Source organism: Muscardinus avellanarius, assembly GCF_963383645.1.
Source record: "Muscardinus avellanarius genome assembly, chromosome: 18".
Taxonomy (NCBI): domain Eukaryota; kingdom Metazoa; phylum Chordata; class Mammalia; order Rodentia; family Gliridae; genus Muscardinus; species Muscardinus avellanarius.
The window spans coordinates 33448813-33468463 of NC_137804.1; the positions used below are offsets into that span (position 1 = coordinate 33448813).

General features: G+C 40.6%; 1 protein-coding gene across 2 annotated transcripts in view; it reads right to left on the reverse strand.

Moving 5' to 3' along the window:
* Nucleotides 1-1798: 1798 nt before the first annotated feature.
* FHIT (fragile histidine triad diadenosine triphosphatase) overlaps nucleotides 1799-19651 on the reverse strand; it is a gene marked incomplete at both ends in the record, with an annotated part of 875313 nt that continues 857460 nt past the window's right edge. For both annotated transcript variants that reach the window (XM_080715816.1, XM_080715815.1), the window contains one exon: nucleotides 1799-1900. In XM_080715816.1, the coding sequence (XP_080571942.1) occupies nucleotides 1799-1900 (102 nt within the window). The remainder of the gene's footprint in view (nucleotides 1901-19651) is intronic.

Consider the following 19651-nt stretch of genomic DNA (forward strand, 5'->3'; position numbering starts at 1 on the left):
AAGGGTGCACCACCACACCCAGCTTAAAGTTTCATTTCTAAAAGGATTAACAACAATAACTAATAATAAAATAATTACAATGATATACTATAATAAAAGCTATGTGAATGTGGACTGTCTTAAGATACCTTATTGTACCATACTTCCCTTTGTGATAACGTGAGGTGATATCCCTCTGACATAGATAAACTGCCAGCATTGTAACTCTCATGCTTTGGGGACATTATTGAATAAAGTAAAGTTTATCAAGAAACAAGCTTTGTGATACCAGTCCACCTGAAAATCAAGACAAGTACTAAGTAACTAACAGGAGGATAATGTATACTATGTGGATATGCTGGCAAAGGGGTGATTTATGTCCAGGAGAAGATAGGGCAGAGGGCCATGTACTTGAAAACTTATAAATTGTTTATTTTTAGAATTTTCCATTTTATATTTTTGGACTGCAGTTGAAGGAGGGTAACTAAAACTAGGCACAAGTGAAACCCTGGGTAGATAACTATAAAATAAACTGTTTTCTAGCCAAAACTTAAGACCACTAATTGGCTAACACAATTTTGCATGATTCAGTTGCTCCTAGTATTGGTTCATAATTGTGCTTTAAATTTGTATCTGATTTGCTTGAGCAACTTATATTAGAAACACATTTATATTCAAACTAGATGATGAAATGTGAGTTATCTAATTCTAAAAATGAAAAGAACTATCTAAAGAAGAGGATCTTTATCTCTTAGCTCCACAATCCCTAAATACTGGACAGTTAAATTTGAATATCAGATAAACAATGAATAATTTTTTGGTCTAGTCCCAATATTTCATGGCAACACTTTATGAAAAAATGTTTGGAGGTTTATGAATGCCTTGACAGTATATAAAATTTTGGTTTATAGTAGCGTTTTGTAAAGGAGATAGGCTGTGACTGTCTTTCTTTCCCAGTCTTAAACCTAAGGTCTCCTAACTGTTGAATATCATCAGTGCAAAGAGATAATTTTTTTCTCAGTGGCCTGAGATTACTAGCTGCCAGAGCAAAAGAGAAAAACAATTTACCAAATAGCCCCAGGGAAGGAGTATGCTGGGTGTGGCTGAAATGGGAGGCAGGTGGAGAAAGCTGGAGTGAAGCCTGGCAGAACTAGAGAGAACCTGGAAAGTGAGCCTGAGGGAGAACTTGATCTTCCAAAGAATCAAGTTTGCATTAATAACTATTTGTTGAGAGGCTATGGAAATGGAAATGAAACAGCCCAGAGCAGATAAGAGAGAGGAGAGAGAGGCTGTCCTGAGGTAGACTTAGGAGATGGCAGGGAGGAAGCCCAGAGACTGCAGAGTTGGTGAAATTAGGAAATGGAAGTAAATTCCTAAAGAGCCAGGTTTTATTTTCCCCCACTCCAGCTTGTAGCCCCTTTTCCCCTCAAAACAAACTAAAATCCACAAAATAGCCAGGCGTGGTGGCTCACGCTTGTAATTCCAGCATTCAGAAAGATCCTAGTTCGTGAACAGCCTCAGCTATTTAGTGAGGCCCTTTGCAACTCAGTGAGACCCTGTTTCAAAATACAGAATAAAAAATATGGTGTAGTGTAGCTTGGAGGTAGATTGCCCCTGGGATTCCATCCCCAGTCTCTCTCTCTCTCTCTCTCTCTCTCTCTCTCTCTCTCTCTCTCTCTCTCTCTCTCTCTCTCTCTCATACACACACACACACACACTACATGTGCAGCTGCTTATCTACACCCCACTCCCAGCAGGGAGCCTCTTTCTGAGGCCTTGGGGGATCCCAGTCGTGAGGAAGTGCACAGACCTCACCTGGTCATTGAAAGTAGACCCTCAGAGCTGCAGCTTCTGCGGCCATTTCCTCCTCTGATCTCCAAGAAGCTGGGGAGTCCTCTTCCTCTTTGTCATGTTTTTGGAGCTTTGAAGAAAAAAAAAATAGAACAGGTTCAATAATGGGTCCTTTGGATCTTACTGAATAAATGTTGGGAAAAACAGAAGCCTGAATAGAATTTGCAGATTAGAGGATGGTAGATTGAGCAGGGCTATGTAAGACCTTCATTATACCAACTGCCAGCCTTTGAAAATAAAGAGCTTTCATGTAAGAATCCACATTGACAGCTTCCTTAATACAATAACGCGATTGGGCTAAAGGTGCTTTTCTCTGACTCACAGCCATCTGCTGGGCTGGGATGCTGATGAGATTGAGGTGGCAGGATGTTGAGGGTAGCATTCTGCCTTTCAGGACAATCCCTAATTTTCTTTTCAGGACACTCTAATTTTCTTCTGCTGAGCAGGCAGTCATTCATTTATTTTACTTTCTAGCCACCAAAGGTGTGCATTTGCCACCTACCCATTACCATTCCTCCAAACTGGTCTTTGGTCTACCCAATGCTCTTTGTGGCTTCACCTCTCTTAATGCAGTCTGAGCAGCTCTGTTTTGTGACCCAAAATAGCCCAAGCAAAGTTATAATAACACAAGGGTCATGATGACTTAGTAAGAAATGAATGTTTTCATTAAAAGAGACTTTAAGCAGGCAAGCAGTAAAAGAAATGGCTAACAAACAACAATTAAAATTTGGTTTTCATCAATTATTTAAAAATTCTCCTCACATGCCCAATTATTTTTTAAATATACTGTATATATCTCAGATTTACATTTAAAATGAATAAAATTTCGCCGGGTGTGGTGGCCACGCTTGTAATCCCCACGCTTGGGAGGCAGAGACAGGAGGATCGCGCAGGTTCGAAGCCAGCTGCGCGCGCTGGCTTAGGAGACCCTGTTTCCAAATAAAAAATGTAAAAATAGGTCTGGGAGTATAGCCCAGAGGAAGAAGGGCTTCCAGGAACCCCAGTACCACAAAAAAAAAAAAAAAAGAATAAAATTTCGATCAGGAGTATTCGGAACTCTGTTCTAGAAGAGCTTAGTTTTTCCTCTTAATCCTCTTTTGCAATTCGATTTCATCATCTAAATGTGTTGTTCCTCTGTTGTGGTCTCTATTTTGTAAAATGTCAAAGGTATATAAGTTTCTCTTAAGTTGCACAGTATTGTATTATATGTTAAGTCAATTGAGATAAATGATTTAATAGTACCACCAATGATGGCTAGGGTAGCTTCTTTTCCTTTTTTTTTTTTTGGTACTAGGGATTGAACTCAGGTACATTCTACCTCCAAGCTCACCCCCAGCCTTGTTTGTTTATTTATTTATTTATTATTTATTTATTTATTTATTTTGAAACGGGGTCTCACTAGGTTGCTGAGGGCTTCGCTAAGTTTCTGAGACTGGCCTCAAACATGCAATCCTCCTATGGAGATTACAGGTGTATACCACCATGCCTGGCTGGGTAGTTTTTTTAATGTTCATTATTTGGTTTAATCCTTTCAACGCCCATAAAGCATGTTCCACTTAACCCCATTTTCCAAGGAGAAAACTCAGAGAAAATTCATTGGCTTGAGAAAGATCACCTGGGAAGTAATGGCAGGTAGGTAAGGTTGTCCCCATCAAATTTTCCTTATATATCCTGGGGGATTTACACATGAGATGAATCATTCCACAGAGACTGTCTCAGTACTAAAACGAGTATTCACCAGAAAGTCAGATCCTTTTGGAAGAATTGGTAAGTAGTAGAACCATCCAATGGTGAAGTTGCTTTTTAAAGCCCCAAACACTCTAACTCTAACCCAGAGACCCAGCTTAGGAGCCTGAAGCAGATGAAGTTTCCTCATTTATTTCAGAGCAAACTTTGATATAGAAGACAAAACAGTGAGAGAACACAGCCTCACTCTCCAGCTGAGCTATATTTTTATATTAAGTCAGAGCCTAAATGAGGTTCATTAGCATATAACTGAGCCACAAATATGTTTATGAGGGTCATGGATCTTCCTTTCAGAATTTGGCTGCCAGCACACTGGTTTTACATTTTGCCACATAGATTTAATTCTCTTTAGTGGAAGCAAACCACATTAAGAAGTCATTTCCTTCCTTGCAGAGGCAGATATGGTGCAGTTGCTACAGGCTAGTTGAATGGGATTGCTATTCTACTAAAGAACTAATTTTTGTTCTGACACTACCTTCAGGTCTGTTATAAATCCATCTTGTAAAAATTCAGTGGGGATAGCAAAGAACAATTCAAAGCCCAGCAAAGATGGGCTTCTCAGTTGCGGTCCTACCATGGGATGATGCAGAAATCAAGCATTAAGTACCTTCATCACAGATCCTAGCAGAAGAATCACTGTAATTCAGAGCCTGCCAACATTAATGCCTTCCTGGTTATTAGGCAGCCATCTGTAATTGTGCCAATGCTTAGAAAGCGTTTATAGGAACTAGGAAATAAAACTAATCATATTTGCAAAAGTCTGTTGGAAGCAGGTGGAAAACTTATAAGACTTCCCTCCCACATTCCCAAGTGGGAGCATGTCTTTTTTCTTAGGGTAGCTCAACCATGGATGCCTACTGGAATTATCTGGGGAACTTTAAGACTTCTGATTCAATGGGTTTGAGAGTTGGAAAAAAACTCTCATGCAATTCCAAGGTGCTCTCACTGTTGAGAAGTCATGCATAGGGGGAAGCATATCTGTGTGTGTACATGGAGCTGACATCATGCAAAAGTACAGTCATCACCCTGAACCTGTGGGAGATTGGTTCTAGGACCTCTCTAAGGTACCCAAATCCAGATGATCAAATCCTTCATTTAAATAATAGAGCATTTGTATTTAACACATGTACATCCCCCAGTATACTTCAGGTCATCTCTAGATTGCTTATAATATCAAATATTTATACTTTAGATTGCAAACAAGTCATCTTTAGATTACTTATAATACCAAACAGTTATACTCTATTGTTTAGAGAATAGAGACAAGGATAAAAAGTCCTATGTGTTCAGTACATATACATTTTCCCCTCTCAATATTTCCCATCCCTGTTGGTTACATCCTTAGGTGCAGAACTCACGGATACAAAAGGCCCACTGGGTATATCTGTCTCTAAGCCACTGCTGGTAGCCTTCTCAACTGTGTTGAGTCTGTCCCTGGTAAACCCTGCTGTAGAATTGTTTTCCTTCTGCTCCCCCCAGGTCAAAGGGGCTGCTGGGCCATGAGGCTTTGCTCAGCAGCACTAAATTCTGGGGCCTCTGAGTGATTCTGCAGTCGGCAGGAATGGGGAGCTGAGAAAGGCCCGGTGGGTAGGGCATTTGTGTCCTAGAAGATCCACTCAGGTGGCTAGGAAATTAATCATGCTGCAGTTCCGAATAAAGTTCCATTTCCCTGAGGTGAAAACTAGGAGCCTTCTAGCTGCAATCCAAAACCTAACAGAGAGAAGCCCTAATTATTTCAAACTGTAGCTTAGCCGAAGGCTCAGTTTGCCTTGGGTGAGTCAAACAGAAGAAGGAGTTTTACTTTAGAGGAACCTTCAGATCACTTTAAAGTGATCTGAAGTGCACTGGAAAGGAAGAGACCATTGATTAACACACCAGATATTTAATCTTTCCTTGCAGTGCCAGGGATTCAACCCAATACTGATAATAGTCCTCTCACTGCCCTTGGGGGCACCCACACAGGGAGGATAGACCCCCTGATTTGAAGGGTGCTGGGTGGAGCTTACCTGGTTAGAACAGATTTTGAAAGTCACCTTGATTTTGTAAAGAAAGAATGTTATAATAAAACATAATGGGGAGACAGGCTTTTCTAAGCAGTATCCAACAACTCCCTTCCTGCTCCCAAGAAGATGAGATATAAGCCGGGCATGGTGGTGCACTCTTGTAATCCTTGTGCTTGGGAGGCGGAGATAGGAGGATCATGCAGGTTCAAAGCCAGCCTTGCTGGCTTAAGAGACCCTGTTTCCAAATAAAAATATAAAAATAGGTCTGGGAATGTAGCCTGGAGGTAGAAGGGTTTCCAGGAACCTGAATACCACCAAAAAAATAAAGAAAAATAAAAATAAAGAAGATGAGATTTAGTCCATATTTTAGCAAACTCCTAAACCAGGCATAGTGGCACATGCCTGTAGTCTCAATACTTGGGAGGCTGAGATAGGAGGATTGTAGGTTTGAGAGCAGCCTCAGCAATTCACAAAACTCAAAAACCTAGTAAGACCACTTCAAAACAAAAAATAGGGCTGGAGGTGTAGCTCAGAGGCAGAAAGCTTCTGGGTTCAATCCCCAGTACCGAAAAAAAAAAAAAAAAAAAAAAAGCAAAGCAAGTTCCTTAACTTCTTCCTTGTGCCTCAGGTCCCCTCTCTGTACAATAGAAATAGGAGAGCAGTGGTGCATCTCATGCATAGCAAGTAGTACTTAGTGTTGCTGCTGCAGGCTACTGCTGAAAGTATTGGAATTCTTAGTCTGGATACTCTGTGCCTATGACAGCGATCACTGATCATCCCCCTCCCTAACTACCCTGTAAAAGGATTTTAAAAGTTTTGAAAATTCAGATCTATACCCATTCATTCTAATGAAACATCCAAATATCAGGAGGAAACTTAGCTCCTTGATCTTTTTTATTTTTGGTACTGGGGTTCCTGGAAGCCCTTCCAGAAACCCAGTACCAGAGAGAATGAGAGATCATGAAGGCTTCTCACAGGTAAAAGTTAAACTTCTAAAGTAAAATCACATAGAGAAGGTAAAAGGTCATCACAATTAACCTGGGAAAGTTGTTATCAGATTTAGCAAATAAAAATAGAAGATAATCAGTTAGTTAATATTTCTTAGCATAAAAATATTCCATATGTTATTTGGGACATTCTTATACCAGAAAATTAATTGTAAGCCAGGTGTGGTGCCACATGCTTGTAATCCCAGCATTCTGGAGACTGAGACTGGAGGATCATGGTTCACGGACAGCCTCATGTACTTAGGCCCTCCGCAACTTAGTGAGACCCTGTTTCAAAATAAAGAATAAAAAAATTAGGGCAGGGGGTGTAGCTCGGAGGTCGAATGTCCCTGGGTTCCATACCCAGACCCGCAAAAAAAAAAAAAAAATGTTGTTGTTTACCTGAAATTCAAATTTAACTAGGCTTCCTTTATTTTATCAGGAAACCTCCTGTATTGTATCCTATAACCTGGCCTAGGAGACCCTAGGGTCTGTAAAAAGTACTTGGCTTACATTTGGTAAATGGGTTGTCCCCAAACCTGCCTAACTGTGAATCCCGGGGAAATCCAAATGAGAAGACTGTCCAAAGACATTAAATTCAAGGCTGGCACTGTGTACTCTCTGGGGCATTTTAGTGTTACTACTACATGGAACACAGCACAAATCAGCAGGATTATTTTAATTCCATAGTACGTCAGTGTCAAGATGCACACTTTTTCATATTTTAACATCTCTGAAATGAAAACATGTCCTATAACCAACAAGGTGCCATAATTTGATTGGCAGTATTTTTCTTTCTTAGTAGTTCATAAAATAGCAGCAGCACTCCTCTGACCGGCTTTGTCTGGGATTTGATGCACTTTAGTTCTCCACTGCTCCTGCTGCATTAAATCACAGAAGTTAAACAAAGCTCACTCTAAGAATCATCATCACTTAAGGCTATAAACTTCTTTCTGTTTTTAGTTTCTTTGTACTGAGGATTGAACCCATGGGGCATTCTCCCCCCAACCCTATTTGAATTTTTATTTTGAAACAGGGTCTCACGAGGTTGTGGAGGGCCTCACCAAGTTGCTGAGGCTGGACTTCAAACTGTGATCCTCCTGTTTCAGCCTCCCAAGTACTGAGATTAAAGGTCTGCTTCTCCCTTCCTTCTGATGCAACAAGAAGAGTAGAAATTTGTCACAGATGGTCTATTCTTTGAGGAAAAGGGCATGCCAAAGTGACCAAGTTTGCAAAAACTTGAACCAAAGTCTTTATTCAATAGATTAAAGTCTGTGATGGGTCCTCCAAGTGAATTGTGTTTCTATATAGCTTCAAAGAGAAAATTTTAAAAATTGTATGTGTAGTCATCCCACTTTATCTGTGTGAAATGATTTTGAGGGAAGGTAATGTTAACAGCATTTGTGATTGAAGTGCTGATATGTGTTAATGTTGACACGTGTTTCCTCCTGCGCACTGAGTATGTTATTCAAGGTATGTGGGGTGTGATTAATTCCTGGATATAATGCTCAAGTGGCTTTGGCTAGTGACATTTTTATAATTATGAGGTAGAATACAGTAGGAGAAATAATTCACAATGATTTCAATGCTTTTTAGGATTTAGAACTAACCTGTGGTAAATGTCAAATTGCCTTCAAAAGAGGGAAAAACAATTTAACATGCTTCTTTAAAAAGGCAAATGTCTGAATACAAACTTGGATGCTGTTATAAAATATTTTATTATCAGTTTTATAAAGTGATAGGCAGGACAGAGAGCTTTAATAAACAATTTCTTGTAGGTTGATGGTTTTGTTTACATAGATGTATAACTAAAGAAAAAATTGCATTGAATAAGGAAGCAAATCCTTAAATTTTTTTTGTTGTTTCTTCCTATTTTTCCCCAGTACTGGGGATTGAACCAAGAGGCATTCTACCTCTGAGCTAGTACTACTTCAGCTCTATTTTTTATTTTTCATTTTAAAACAGAGTCTCCCTAAGTTGGGGAGGGCCTCACTAAAAAGCTGAGGCTGCTTGCAAACCTATAATCCTCCGGTTTCAGCCTCCCAAGTACTGAGATTACAAGTATGCACCACCATGCCCTGTTTCTAAATACTTAATTTTTAGAGACTTGATTACTTGTTACTATTTCCAATTCAATGAACAAACATTTCATAAGCACATGATAGATTCCAGGCTTTGGGCTATGTATTAAGAAAGAGGTCTTGATAATTATGCCCTAAACTCTTTGTCTTCTGGGGTTTTACCAGTCAATAAAGTAGGAAAATTCTAATCCATGCATTAATGGAATTTAGACTGAAATAAAATAAGTACTGGACTGGAAGTTTTATCAAAGTATTCCTAGAATATCTGGGGGAATGGGAAAATAATTCTTGTTGAAATAAGGGTCTAGGGTTTACTTAAAAAAATCAGATATTTGGAGTGCATTTAAAGGATGGTGGTGAGATTTTGAGGGAAAGACTGCTGAGCCCCAGGATCAGCTTCAACAAACACATGATGTATGGGCTCAGACCTGCAACCTGTGCCCATGGTCAGCTTCACCAACCAATCATACTACAACACTCTTTGCCAGTTCATCCAGATGTTGTGTTCTGCATAGACAATACCCATATATCAGGGATGTCAAGAGAGCTGGAATTTAGTTGCCCTTTGTGTGTGTGTGTGTGTGTGTGTGTGTGTGTGTGTGTGTGTATTACTGAGGATTGAACTCAAAGGCATTCTACTTCTGAGTTACACTCCTAGCCCTATTTTATTTGCTTTTTTTGAAACAGGGTCTCACTAGGTTGCTGAGAGTCTCACTACGTTGCAGAGGTTGTCCTAGAACCTTAGATCGTCCCATCTCAGCCTCTCCATGATTACAGTCATGTGATACCACACCTGGCTAGTTGCCCTTTTGAGAGACTTGACCAAATGCATTGCTTAAATATGAGATACACACCCCAGCAGTGCAGAAGGTCTTCAGCACTACATAGGCAAAGCAACATATATCTCTGAATCCTATTAAGAGAAAGAGATTCCCTTTTTGATGTTCCTCCAAGTGAGCAGGAAGAAAGTCTCAGCAGGTGTGAGTGTCTTAACATGGCATCCACATCTGGAAAGGCAGGAGCCACCCAGAACCTAGTTACATCCAGAATAAGATTGCATTGCTTAGATCTTATTTATCTCATGGCAAGTCATCTCAGGTCTCCTTTGTAGGAAACTTAATTTACAAATTAAAGTTAGGCATGGTGGCACATTCTTGTAATCCCAGTACTTGGGAGGCTAAGATAGGAGGATCACAGATACATGGCCAGCCTCACCTAGTGAGGCCTTCTACAATTTAGTGAGACCCTATTTCAAAATAAAGAATAAAAAATAGGACTGGAGGTGTAGCTAAGAGGTAGTGTGCCAATTCATGGGTTCAATCTTCAGTAATGTAAAATAAATAAATTAATAAATCTTGAAAAATATGTTAAATAAAACAAGGTGGGGAATCATTGGGCATCGCAGGTGCCACGAGTTGGGAAAAACTGCCTGAGAATATGGATGGGCATTCCAGCACTTGAGGGCAGAAGCATCATGCCTGTAACCTCAGCCCTGGGAAGGCTGAGACAGGAGAATCCAGGTTTGAGGCCAGCTTCAACAACTTAGTGAGACCCTGTATCAAAAGAAATTTTTTTTAAAGGGCAGAGGGTCTAGCTCAGAGACAGAATACCTCTCCTCAGTACAAAAAAGAAAAAAGAAAAAGAAACACCACCCCCCCACACACACAAATCAAAAACAAACAAAAAGAAAATCTAAAAGGCTTCTATTTTTTTAAAATCAGTGCTTGGGGATTCAAACGATTTCCTATTATAAGAGCTCAGAGAAAAACAATATAATAGTAATTTGCAGAGACAGTAGAGCCTTGTATAGGGCAGGTTTTCTTCTTTGTTTTATTTGTGGTTTTTTTTTTTTTTGTGTTCCTGGGGGTGAAACCCAGAGACTTTCTACCTCCAGATTGTACTCCCAGACCTATTTTATATGTTATTTGGAAACGGGGTCTCACTAAGTTACTGAGAGCCTCACTAAGTAGCTGAAGTTGGCTTTGAACCTGTGTGATCCTCCTGTTTCAGCCTCCCAAGCTCAGGGTTTACAAGTGTGCGCCACCACACCCAGCTTCTTTGTTTTGTTTTTAAGTGGCATGGGGATCCAGAAGCATTCTACTCCCAAGCTATACCCAGCCTATATTTATTTATTTATTTTGAACCAAGCTCTCACTAAGTTTCACTGGGTCTTACTAAATTACTAAGGATGGCGTAAACCTGCGATCTGCCTGTCTCAGCCTCCCAAGTACTAGGATTACAGTTGTGTGCCACCACACCTGGCTGGTAGGGTAGGTATTAATGGAAACTGTGCAGGGGAGACATTTTAAGTTAAGATATAAATAATGAGAAGGGGTCAGTTAAACAAAGAGCTATAAAGGAACGTATGTCCAGCAGAAGGTGCAGAAAGTACAGATCTGAGGGGAAGGATCCTTTGTACTGAGTCCCTGGCTAGAGGAGGGAGAGGAGGTTTGCTTGGCCCACAGCTCCCTAGTAGCTAGTGTATATGGCCTAGAAGCCTGCGTCTTAGTTTTGGTGCAATATGAAGACATTTAAGAGGCAAGAGCAAGGAAATAAGAGGAATAGAGAAGAAAGGGAGTGGCTGGAGAGTGAATTAGTATCATTAGAAGACATGGGTGAGGAAGTAGCTCAGTTGTCTCACAAATGAGTACAGTAGTTAGACAGTAAGAGGCTTGGTCCTTCACTGTGGATGGCCTTCTCCTCTGCCAGCTCCTTCCTGGCACATGTCTGTAAAAGCACACATTCAAGCTGGCTCCCCTGCCAAGGCCACTCTCAAAATCACTCTCTTCCTTTCCTGAACTTCTGTGCCCCTGCAGCTATGCACTTGATCCCCACAGTCCTTGGGAAGCCTTCCTAGGCCAGCCCAACTGGCACCGGGTTGTGGTCATGATTTGCAATGCCCTCTATTTCTTACATGCCCTCCCTTAATCTCCTTCCACACATGTGGCCTGTTAGACACTGGACACTGAGAAGTATCTTTCCTCCAAGTGCTTGACAGAGATGTCCACATGAGCACACCCTTCAGACTTTCTGGATGGGTTCATCATTACTCCCTTGTTTTATTTAACCTGAGGTAGAAAATGGGCTTAGAAATTAACCCTTAGAATTCTTAGGTTCTTCAAAAATTTCTTCTTTTAAGAATATGTTCATTGATTCCATTACACTTTGTGGGAGAGATGTGAGCTGGAACTTTGACAAACACTAGATAAAAAGTTCTCTAGGTGGAAACAGGTTACCTCTGAATCTCTCTGTTTACTGTGAAGATTCAAAGCCTGGCTATTTGCCCATTGATAGAACAAAATCAGGTGATCAATAGAGTGCTCAACATGGAATCAGTTGCCAAAGATTTTACTTAAGCATGACTTTCTGGGATAAAAATGCAAGATTTTTGATGCTATCTGTGGGGCCAAAATGCTGAAATAGTCTCTTATATTAATTAGTGGCATCTTGCTTCCAAGGAGTACAGAGTGTTGATGTTTAAGAATTCGTAACCCCCCAAAGAATTTATCAACAAGAAAGTCACAGCACTGAAAAATAAATATGCCAAGCAACTGTACTATTATAGACCACAATTGCTTATCCAATTATACATTAAAGCATCACATTGTCAAACAGATCACAAAGGAGCAAATGAGACTTTGTGAGCCTCACAATTTGGAACAGATGTTACTTGATTAGCTGTTCATGGTCTCAGACATGCCATGTACCATATAAAACCTATATAAACCAAGGGGAGCATTTCAGGATTGCTAGGGGTAACACCTGCCATAAAAGTAACACTAATTGATTGTGTATTGAACTTTGCAGTTTTGTATCGAAAGCCTGTTAGGAACAGTCCAGTAAAGACCAACTTCAGCTTCTGGTTCTGAACAGAGATGTTTTCAATTAAAGCATCAAAGAATCAGTGGGACCATCCTGAAATATGTATCAGAAAAACAACTCCAGACAGAGCCTCTAGTACTTGCCATACTGCTTCCTGGCTGGCCACCATTTAGAACTATGTCACATCACCACATCAGGGCAGTTGAGGACTAGGAATCTGGACTTGGGGTGTAGGGTCCTCCAAGGGGAAATCTGTACCTGAGGGCAGTTGTCAATAAATGATCACAGGTAACCAAGGCCCTTAGTCCTGGCTCCTGCACATCTGGGTGCTTGGTTTTTGGGTGGGTAGAAAATTGTTGAAGCAATGGGAACTAGAGTTTTAGACCAGTTGGATTTCCTCAGGCTTCCTGTTTCTGAAAACATGCTCACTGAGAAATGAAATGAAACTCCTGAAAGCGAGCCTTGTGATGGAGCAAACTTCGGGGAAGGAAGCATTTATTCAAAAAGCAATTTTCTTGGCCAGCCGCGTTATTTAAGCCTTTCCCCCCTGTGTTTCAGATATTGGTGTTTGAGCAGGAGCGTTTGCCTTTAATCCAAGTGATGTCAACCTGCAGTACTCAGAACGAGGAATGGAAGAGGCGTAAGGCCAATTGCTGTTTTCCTTCAAATCGCCTGCACCTTTCATTTCACATTTGCTTCTGCTACACATGGCTTCTTTCTGCAAAGGCACCTTCAGTGCCTCCCTGAGAACATGGAGGTGGGTACTTATTCAGCTTCAGTGCTGCTTTTCTGGAAGGCCTCGCTTGCCTGGCTTCAAACCTCCAACCTGGTGCATTCTGGGTAAGCCCCCAACCACTGAGCCACAGAGCTCAGATGGGGGAGCCCCCTTGGAAGAATCCTTGCCCTTCTTTTGTGGCCAGCAGCACCTCAACTGCTGAGGGTATGGTCTCCCTGCTTCCTCTTCCTTTAGGTCGAGGCTGAAGTGGCTGCACTGTGTTCTGCACTTGAGGGTTTTTTCATTCTCTGTTGTTTCCTTTAACCTTGGGTGTCCTCTTTAAACATTTTTTTGTGAGTCCTTTTACTATCAGGTTGAACCATAAAATGTTTCCAATGGTCAAATTCACCACATATAATGAGCAGGCAGGGATTCTTAGATTCTATAAAGTTGAACCATAACATTATTGAGTAATACATGGTATAGATGCTTTACATTATGCAATGCATTGCACTGTAAATATGTTTGTCAGATTATGCACTATGAATGAAAAGTCCTACATCAGTGGGACAAACATACTGTGCAGGATGCAACATGCTTAGCACTGCATAACTTTCCATTTTTTATTTTGTTGCTATTGCTATTGCTGCTGTTATTTCATTCAATCTATTCCTTCAGACTAGGCTTTAATCCCATGTACAAACCCTTAAGCAAACTCCTTTATCTCTCAGATACAGAGCCTCTGCTTCCATATCTGAAGAGTTTAATAGTGGTGCTGTGGGGATTGAGATGTACAAATGGGCGCTATTCCATCCAGAAGCAGCAGTGATAACTGACTGAGCAGGATTTTGTGCAGGCCTCTGCTACATATTCCTGGGTGTGCCCCGCTTATCTGTCACTGGGCATTTGCTCAGGCTGTGATCTCTATCTAAAAGAACTTCTCCCATTTTTTTTAACACCATTGCAACACCTGGTACATGTGCAGTAATTGTTAGCTGTCCCTCTCCTATTGGTGGAGTCCTAGCCTCTGGTATATGGTATCCGAATGAATAACTAAATGTATGGGGAAAAGGACAGATACTTGGAAGACACACCAAGACTGAGTGAAAAGACTTTGGTTCAGTACTAACTGAGTCACATTGAGCTGTTTGCTTTAGCTATTTGTTTTGCTCTTTGGGGGTGAAGTTTTCTTTTCGGTACTGGGGATTGACCCTGGGATGCTCTGCCACTGAGCCACATCCCAAAGAGGATCAGAAGTTCAAGGCCAGCCTCCACAACATAGTGAGACCCTGTCTCAAAATAAAAAATTATAAAGGACTGTGGATTTAGTTCAGTGGTACAGTGACCCTGCTTTCAATCCTTAGTACCATAAAATGAAAAAATAATTAACTTACTCAACAAATTTAAGTTGAAATCTGGAGCTTTACACAAATTAGCTATTGATCTGAAGGGTGAATATAGCTCTTAGGTCTGGCTGCTACATGTTCATATGGAATTTTTTAGAAGCATGTGGCCTCCTCAGATTTGTATTATTATGAACCAAGGGTTATAGCATCTGGAAGTAATTACCACAGATGATCTTCTTCCTCTAAATTGAACCCAACATTCTTCTGGTGCTATTTATTCTTTTCTCTCTTTTTTTTTTGGCGGGTTTGGGGATGAAGTGCAGGGGCATTCAACCTCTGAGCTACACCCCCTGCCCTGTTTTTTATTCTTTATTTTGAAACAGGCTCTCACTGAGTTGCAGAGGGCCTCACTAAATAGCTGAGGCTTTCAGCGAACTGTGATCCTCTTGTCTCGGCCTCCCAAATGCTGGGATTACAAGCATGTGCTGCATGCCCAGCTTTAATAATTCTTATTAATTAACTATTATTTCTTTTTATCACATTGGGGATTGAACCCAGGAGCATTCTACTTCTGAGCTACACCCCCTTTGGCCCTATTTTTTATTCCTTACTTTGAAACAGGATCTCACTAAACTGTGGAAGGCCTAAATATCTGAGGCTGGCTACGAGTCTGCAATCCTCCTGTCTCAGCCTCCCAAATACTGGGATTACAAGCATGCACCACCATATCTGGCTAGTAATAATTATGATTTATTATCAATTATTACTCAATGGAATGTAAGCTCCATGATGGCAGGGCCTACCTTAAGTTTATGTGTTATCTCACTTATTGATTTTCCATTTTATTTTCTGAACTTTAGGAATTAATAAATTAAATGGTACTTCACCATACCATTCTCAACATTCTAAGCATAACTGTCAATGGCTAAACAGTCCAGTGCTTTGGAAAAGGACTGGGGTGGAGCAGAGTGAAGAGGCCACCATGGATGCCAGCCTGGATGCAGGGGAGAACGTGGCCTGGATGGAGGTGAGATGCAGGGGCCAAGTGTGGTGAACGCCAGTGCTCACACATGCTTGTGTGGTGTGGTGACACCTGATGATGTGCATTTATCTGCATATATTTTCTCAGATACTGAATGTGACCATTAGCACCATCTCACGTGGTCTAATATATACCTCCATTGGCAGAATTCTGCTCTCATGAGAGTTTTCAAAAAGGTGCAGACTGCCCCTTCTAAGATGAGGAGGAGGCCTGATATTTTACTGGATGAAAGAGTGCAACAAAAGAGTTGAGGGTCCTGGATGTTGGGGGATGGTAGACTTCAGTGATGCTTTACCTCAAAGGCTGCAGCTGACCATTTTCTACCTTCTGCAGGAAGCAGCATGGCTTTGAGTTGGAACTCTGGGTTTGGACAAAGTTTCTCCTCCATTCATCTTTGAAGCTTTCAAGATTTGTGAGTTTATCAGGGTAGGACAGAAAGAATGTACCCCCCTCCATTCTAACTGGTCAGATCAAGAACTTCAGCAAGAGTTTTATGTTGTTTTTTAGGCTCCCTGCTTCCCGCTCATTGCCTCCTCCCTAGATGCTCTTCCCTCTCTGGGTGACCCAACAAACTTCAGATCCCCTTCTGAACCTCAGATAGACACCCTACCTCTGTGAAACTTGTGCTGGTATTCTTTTGCCCCTTCTCCTGGAGTTCTTCTTTTCATTCACTCATTCAACCATGTTCATTGAGGTTGTATATTGTGTCAAAAGAACAAAATCAATATGGCCTCTGTTTTGTGAAGCTTCAAGGTCAAGGGGACCCCAAGTCCTCTTCTTTCCTGCCTTTCATCAGTAAGATCTGCTGGCTTTACTTCTGACATATAACTTGACATCTGCCATCCCTCTCTCTATTGTCATTTCAGCTTTATTTATTTATTTATTTATTTATTTATTTATTGGTACTGGGGATGAAACTCAGGGGCATTCTACATCTGAGCGACACCTCCAGCCCTATTTCTTATTCTTTATTTTGAAACAGGGTCTGAGTAGTAGCTGAGGCTCTCCTTAAACCACAATCCTCCTGTCTCAGCCTCCCAAATGCTGGGATTACAAGTGTGCGCCACCACGCCTGGCCTCTATTGTCATTTCAGTAGTCGAAACCAGCAGCATCTTGGATATGGCCACTACAAGAGGAGGATGTGCTTGGGGACAGACACCCCAGGTATTTAGGCATAGGTGCTAAAAGAGAGGAAGGATGACTGATGTATTCCACGATATCAATCTGAGTAAGCACCTCCTCTGGGCTAGACTAAGGAGAGCATTCAGGCGAGGATCTGGTGGCCTCAGGCCCAGCAAGTTTGAATGGTACAGGAGCCATCCAAGAACAGCTGGCTCAGCATCGCCTCTGAATGAGAGCAGTGACTTTGAGGCCAGATGTGTTCTTACTGGGCTTCTCACTTACCTCAATATCAGGCCTCATTACTAGGAAACTTTGCACAGAAAAGAGAGTGAACGGCAAGCTATTTACACAAGTGGTGGCCAACCACAAAGCAGGAAGGACGCAGCTGATGTGGAAAACTTTTTCCTTCATGCCCAATATATGTCAGGCAGAGTTAAAAACGCCATGCTAGCACTGTGAGGCCAGGTGCCTGACACCAGGGCCCATGTGTTGGCAATAAAAGTGACTAATAGAAGATCTCCATTCTAATAATTAATAGAAGGGATCATGATTCCTTCTCTCTAGAAGATCGCTCTGCCTCTGATTACAAAACTGTCCCTTTCTGAAGCTACTCCTCACCACGGGAGTGGCAGAACCTCTGCTACCTATGGATACATTAATATCTCTTAGAGCTGTTTCAGTGCCTTCTGGCTGGTATGAGTTGCATGGAAAAATTATGAATCAACCTTTCCCCTCTTTCTATTCCATTAAAAAAGCTTCTTTAATGAAAGCATAAAGCTTTGAATAAGTTTGAAATGCTAAGCTTACCAAGCATGACAGCAGATCTCTGTCACAGAAGATCTTGAATGCTGTTTTTCTTTTTGCTTGAAAGAAACTGAACTTTAGTTGTTATATGTCTGATGGGTCATTTTATATATCCTATAATTGTCCATAATTTAAAAATTGGCATAGGCAACAGAGATGTAAGACAACTGTAAACACAAACACACATGCACTCCTCTTTACAACTGTGAAAAATTAAGATGCAATTTCACAGAAATCAGCTGTAACAAATTTTTAAGCATCAGGATAGAAAAAAGAGAACCTTACCTTTCTCAACTTCCTACTTTGCAAAACACCTCCCAATTACGTATCACAGGGGTACTCAAGAGGCACTGAAGAGATGCAGGCATATAGATAGATAGATATAGATATAGATTTGGGTTGATTTAAAAATAATAGCATCTTTGATATTCCTATTTAAGCTTAAAATATTATTGCTGGGAGTTACAATATCATAAATAAAAACCCTGTAAAAATCCTTTAAGAGTCTTAATCTTTTAATTAATCTTACCTTGGTGCTCAAAGGTATAAAGGCATTGGGTTGGTTGGAGTATTGAAAGGACAAAACATAAAAATGCTGTGAAACCAGCCGGGCGTGGTGGCGCACGCTTGTAATCCCTGCGCTTGGGAGGCAGAGACAGGAGGATCATGCAGGTTCGAAGCCAGCCGTGCGCGCTGGCTTAGGAGACCCTGTTTCCAAATAAAAATGTAAAAATAGGTCTGGGAGTGTAGCCCGGAAGTAGAAGGGCTTCCAGGAACCCCAGTACCACCACACACACACACACACACACACACACACACACACACACACACACAAATGCTGTGAAATCACGTTTTATAATTTCAGTTTCACATTTAAAGGTCCAGAAACAAGTATTGGGAAAATGCTAATTCCTAGAATCAGAGTCTGAGACAAACCTTTAAAATCCAGACAGCCATGTAATATCTGTATTTCTTCTGCCTTATTGCTTCCAAGAGGAGCCATGTCATGTCGATATGGCCCAGGTATGTGGAACTTCCACTCTCTGACACACTGATCCTTCATTGCCCAGTTGTGCTGGGAGATCATTCTTCCCCAGCTTAAACTGAAATCTCCCTTTCCCTAATTTCTACCTAGGAGTCCAAGATCCAGTTCTTAGTGTCACACAGCACAATATTAAGTGAACATAAATATATAATTTTCAACTGTTTGTGGATTTGAGCTTTTCTTTTTTCTAGCAAGACTGTGAGTTAGAGCAAATAGGGACCCTCGAGATTGTTCTAGAATTACTGGAGAAAGGAGATATTAGAGCAGCCTCTTTGGAAAAGAGTTTGGCATTACTTCCTAAAATTGACATACCTTGGATCCAGAAATACTACTCCCAGGTATATACCCGAAAGATATTCTTTCAGGGAATATTCTTGTATGGGAATGTTCAAAACAGCTCTCAATAAAACAACAAACTGGAAATCAAGGTTCCATAAGAGTAGATGAATAAGCTGTGATATATTTATGTAACAGAATATAACTTCATGAGAAAACAAATATTTGATAGTGACATATAACCCATAAAGACAAATAACATATCATTAAGAAAAACATATTACTTCCCCAAAGACAAGATGAAGCATGGTGGTTTATAAAAAGAACAACATAAAAAACACATGCATTTTAGAAATAGATGCATAAAATGTCTAAAACTACATAAAAAAAACAACAAAGCCACAATGACCATGAGATTCAAGATAGTGGATGACTCCATGTGGAGGAGAAAGGAATGGGGTTACTGTTTAGGGCTATATGTGGTTCTATGTAAAATGTTACCAAACTCATTACTTATTATTTAAGATGCTAGGTTTTCAAATACTTGTTAATAATTAAATAAAGCTTAATTTAAATAACTACAGAAAGGAAGACTGTAAAGAAAAACAAGTAAAAATATCCATCCTCGGGCCACATATAGGATTACCATGTAGAATGATTGCAATTTCACTCATGATAGAAATTTAGCTACCACTCCAAGAATCTCCATGAGAATCACAAAATGGTAGCACTTGCCATGTAAAAATGCTGAAGTTATTAACTTTGCTCCAGATGTCTGAAATTGATATATCCCTGCACTAACTCCCCCTAGTATCTATTTTGGATATAATAC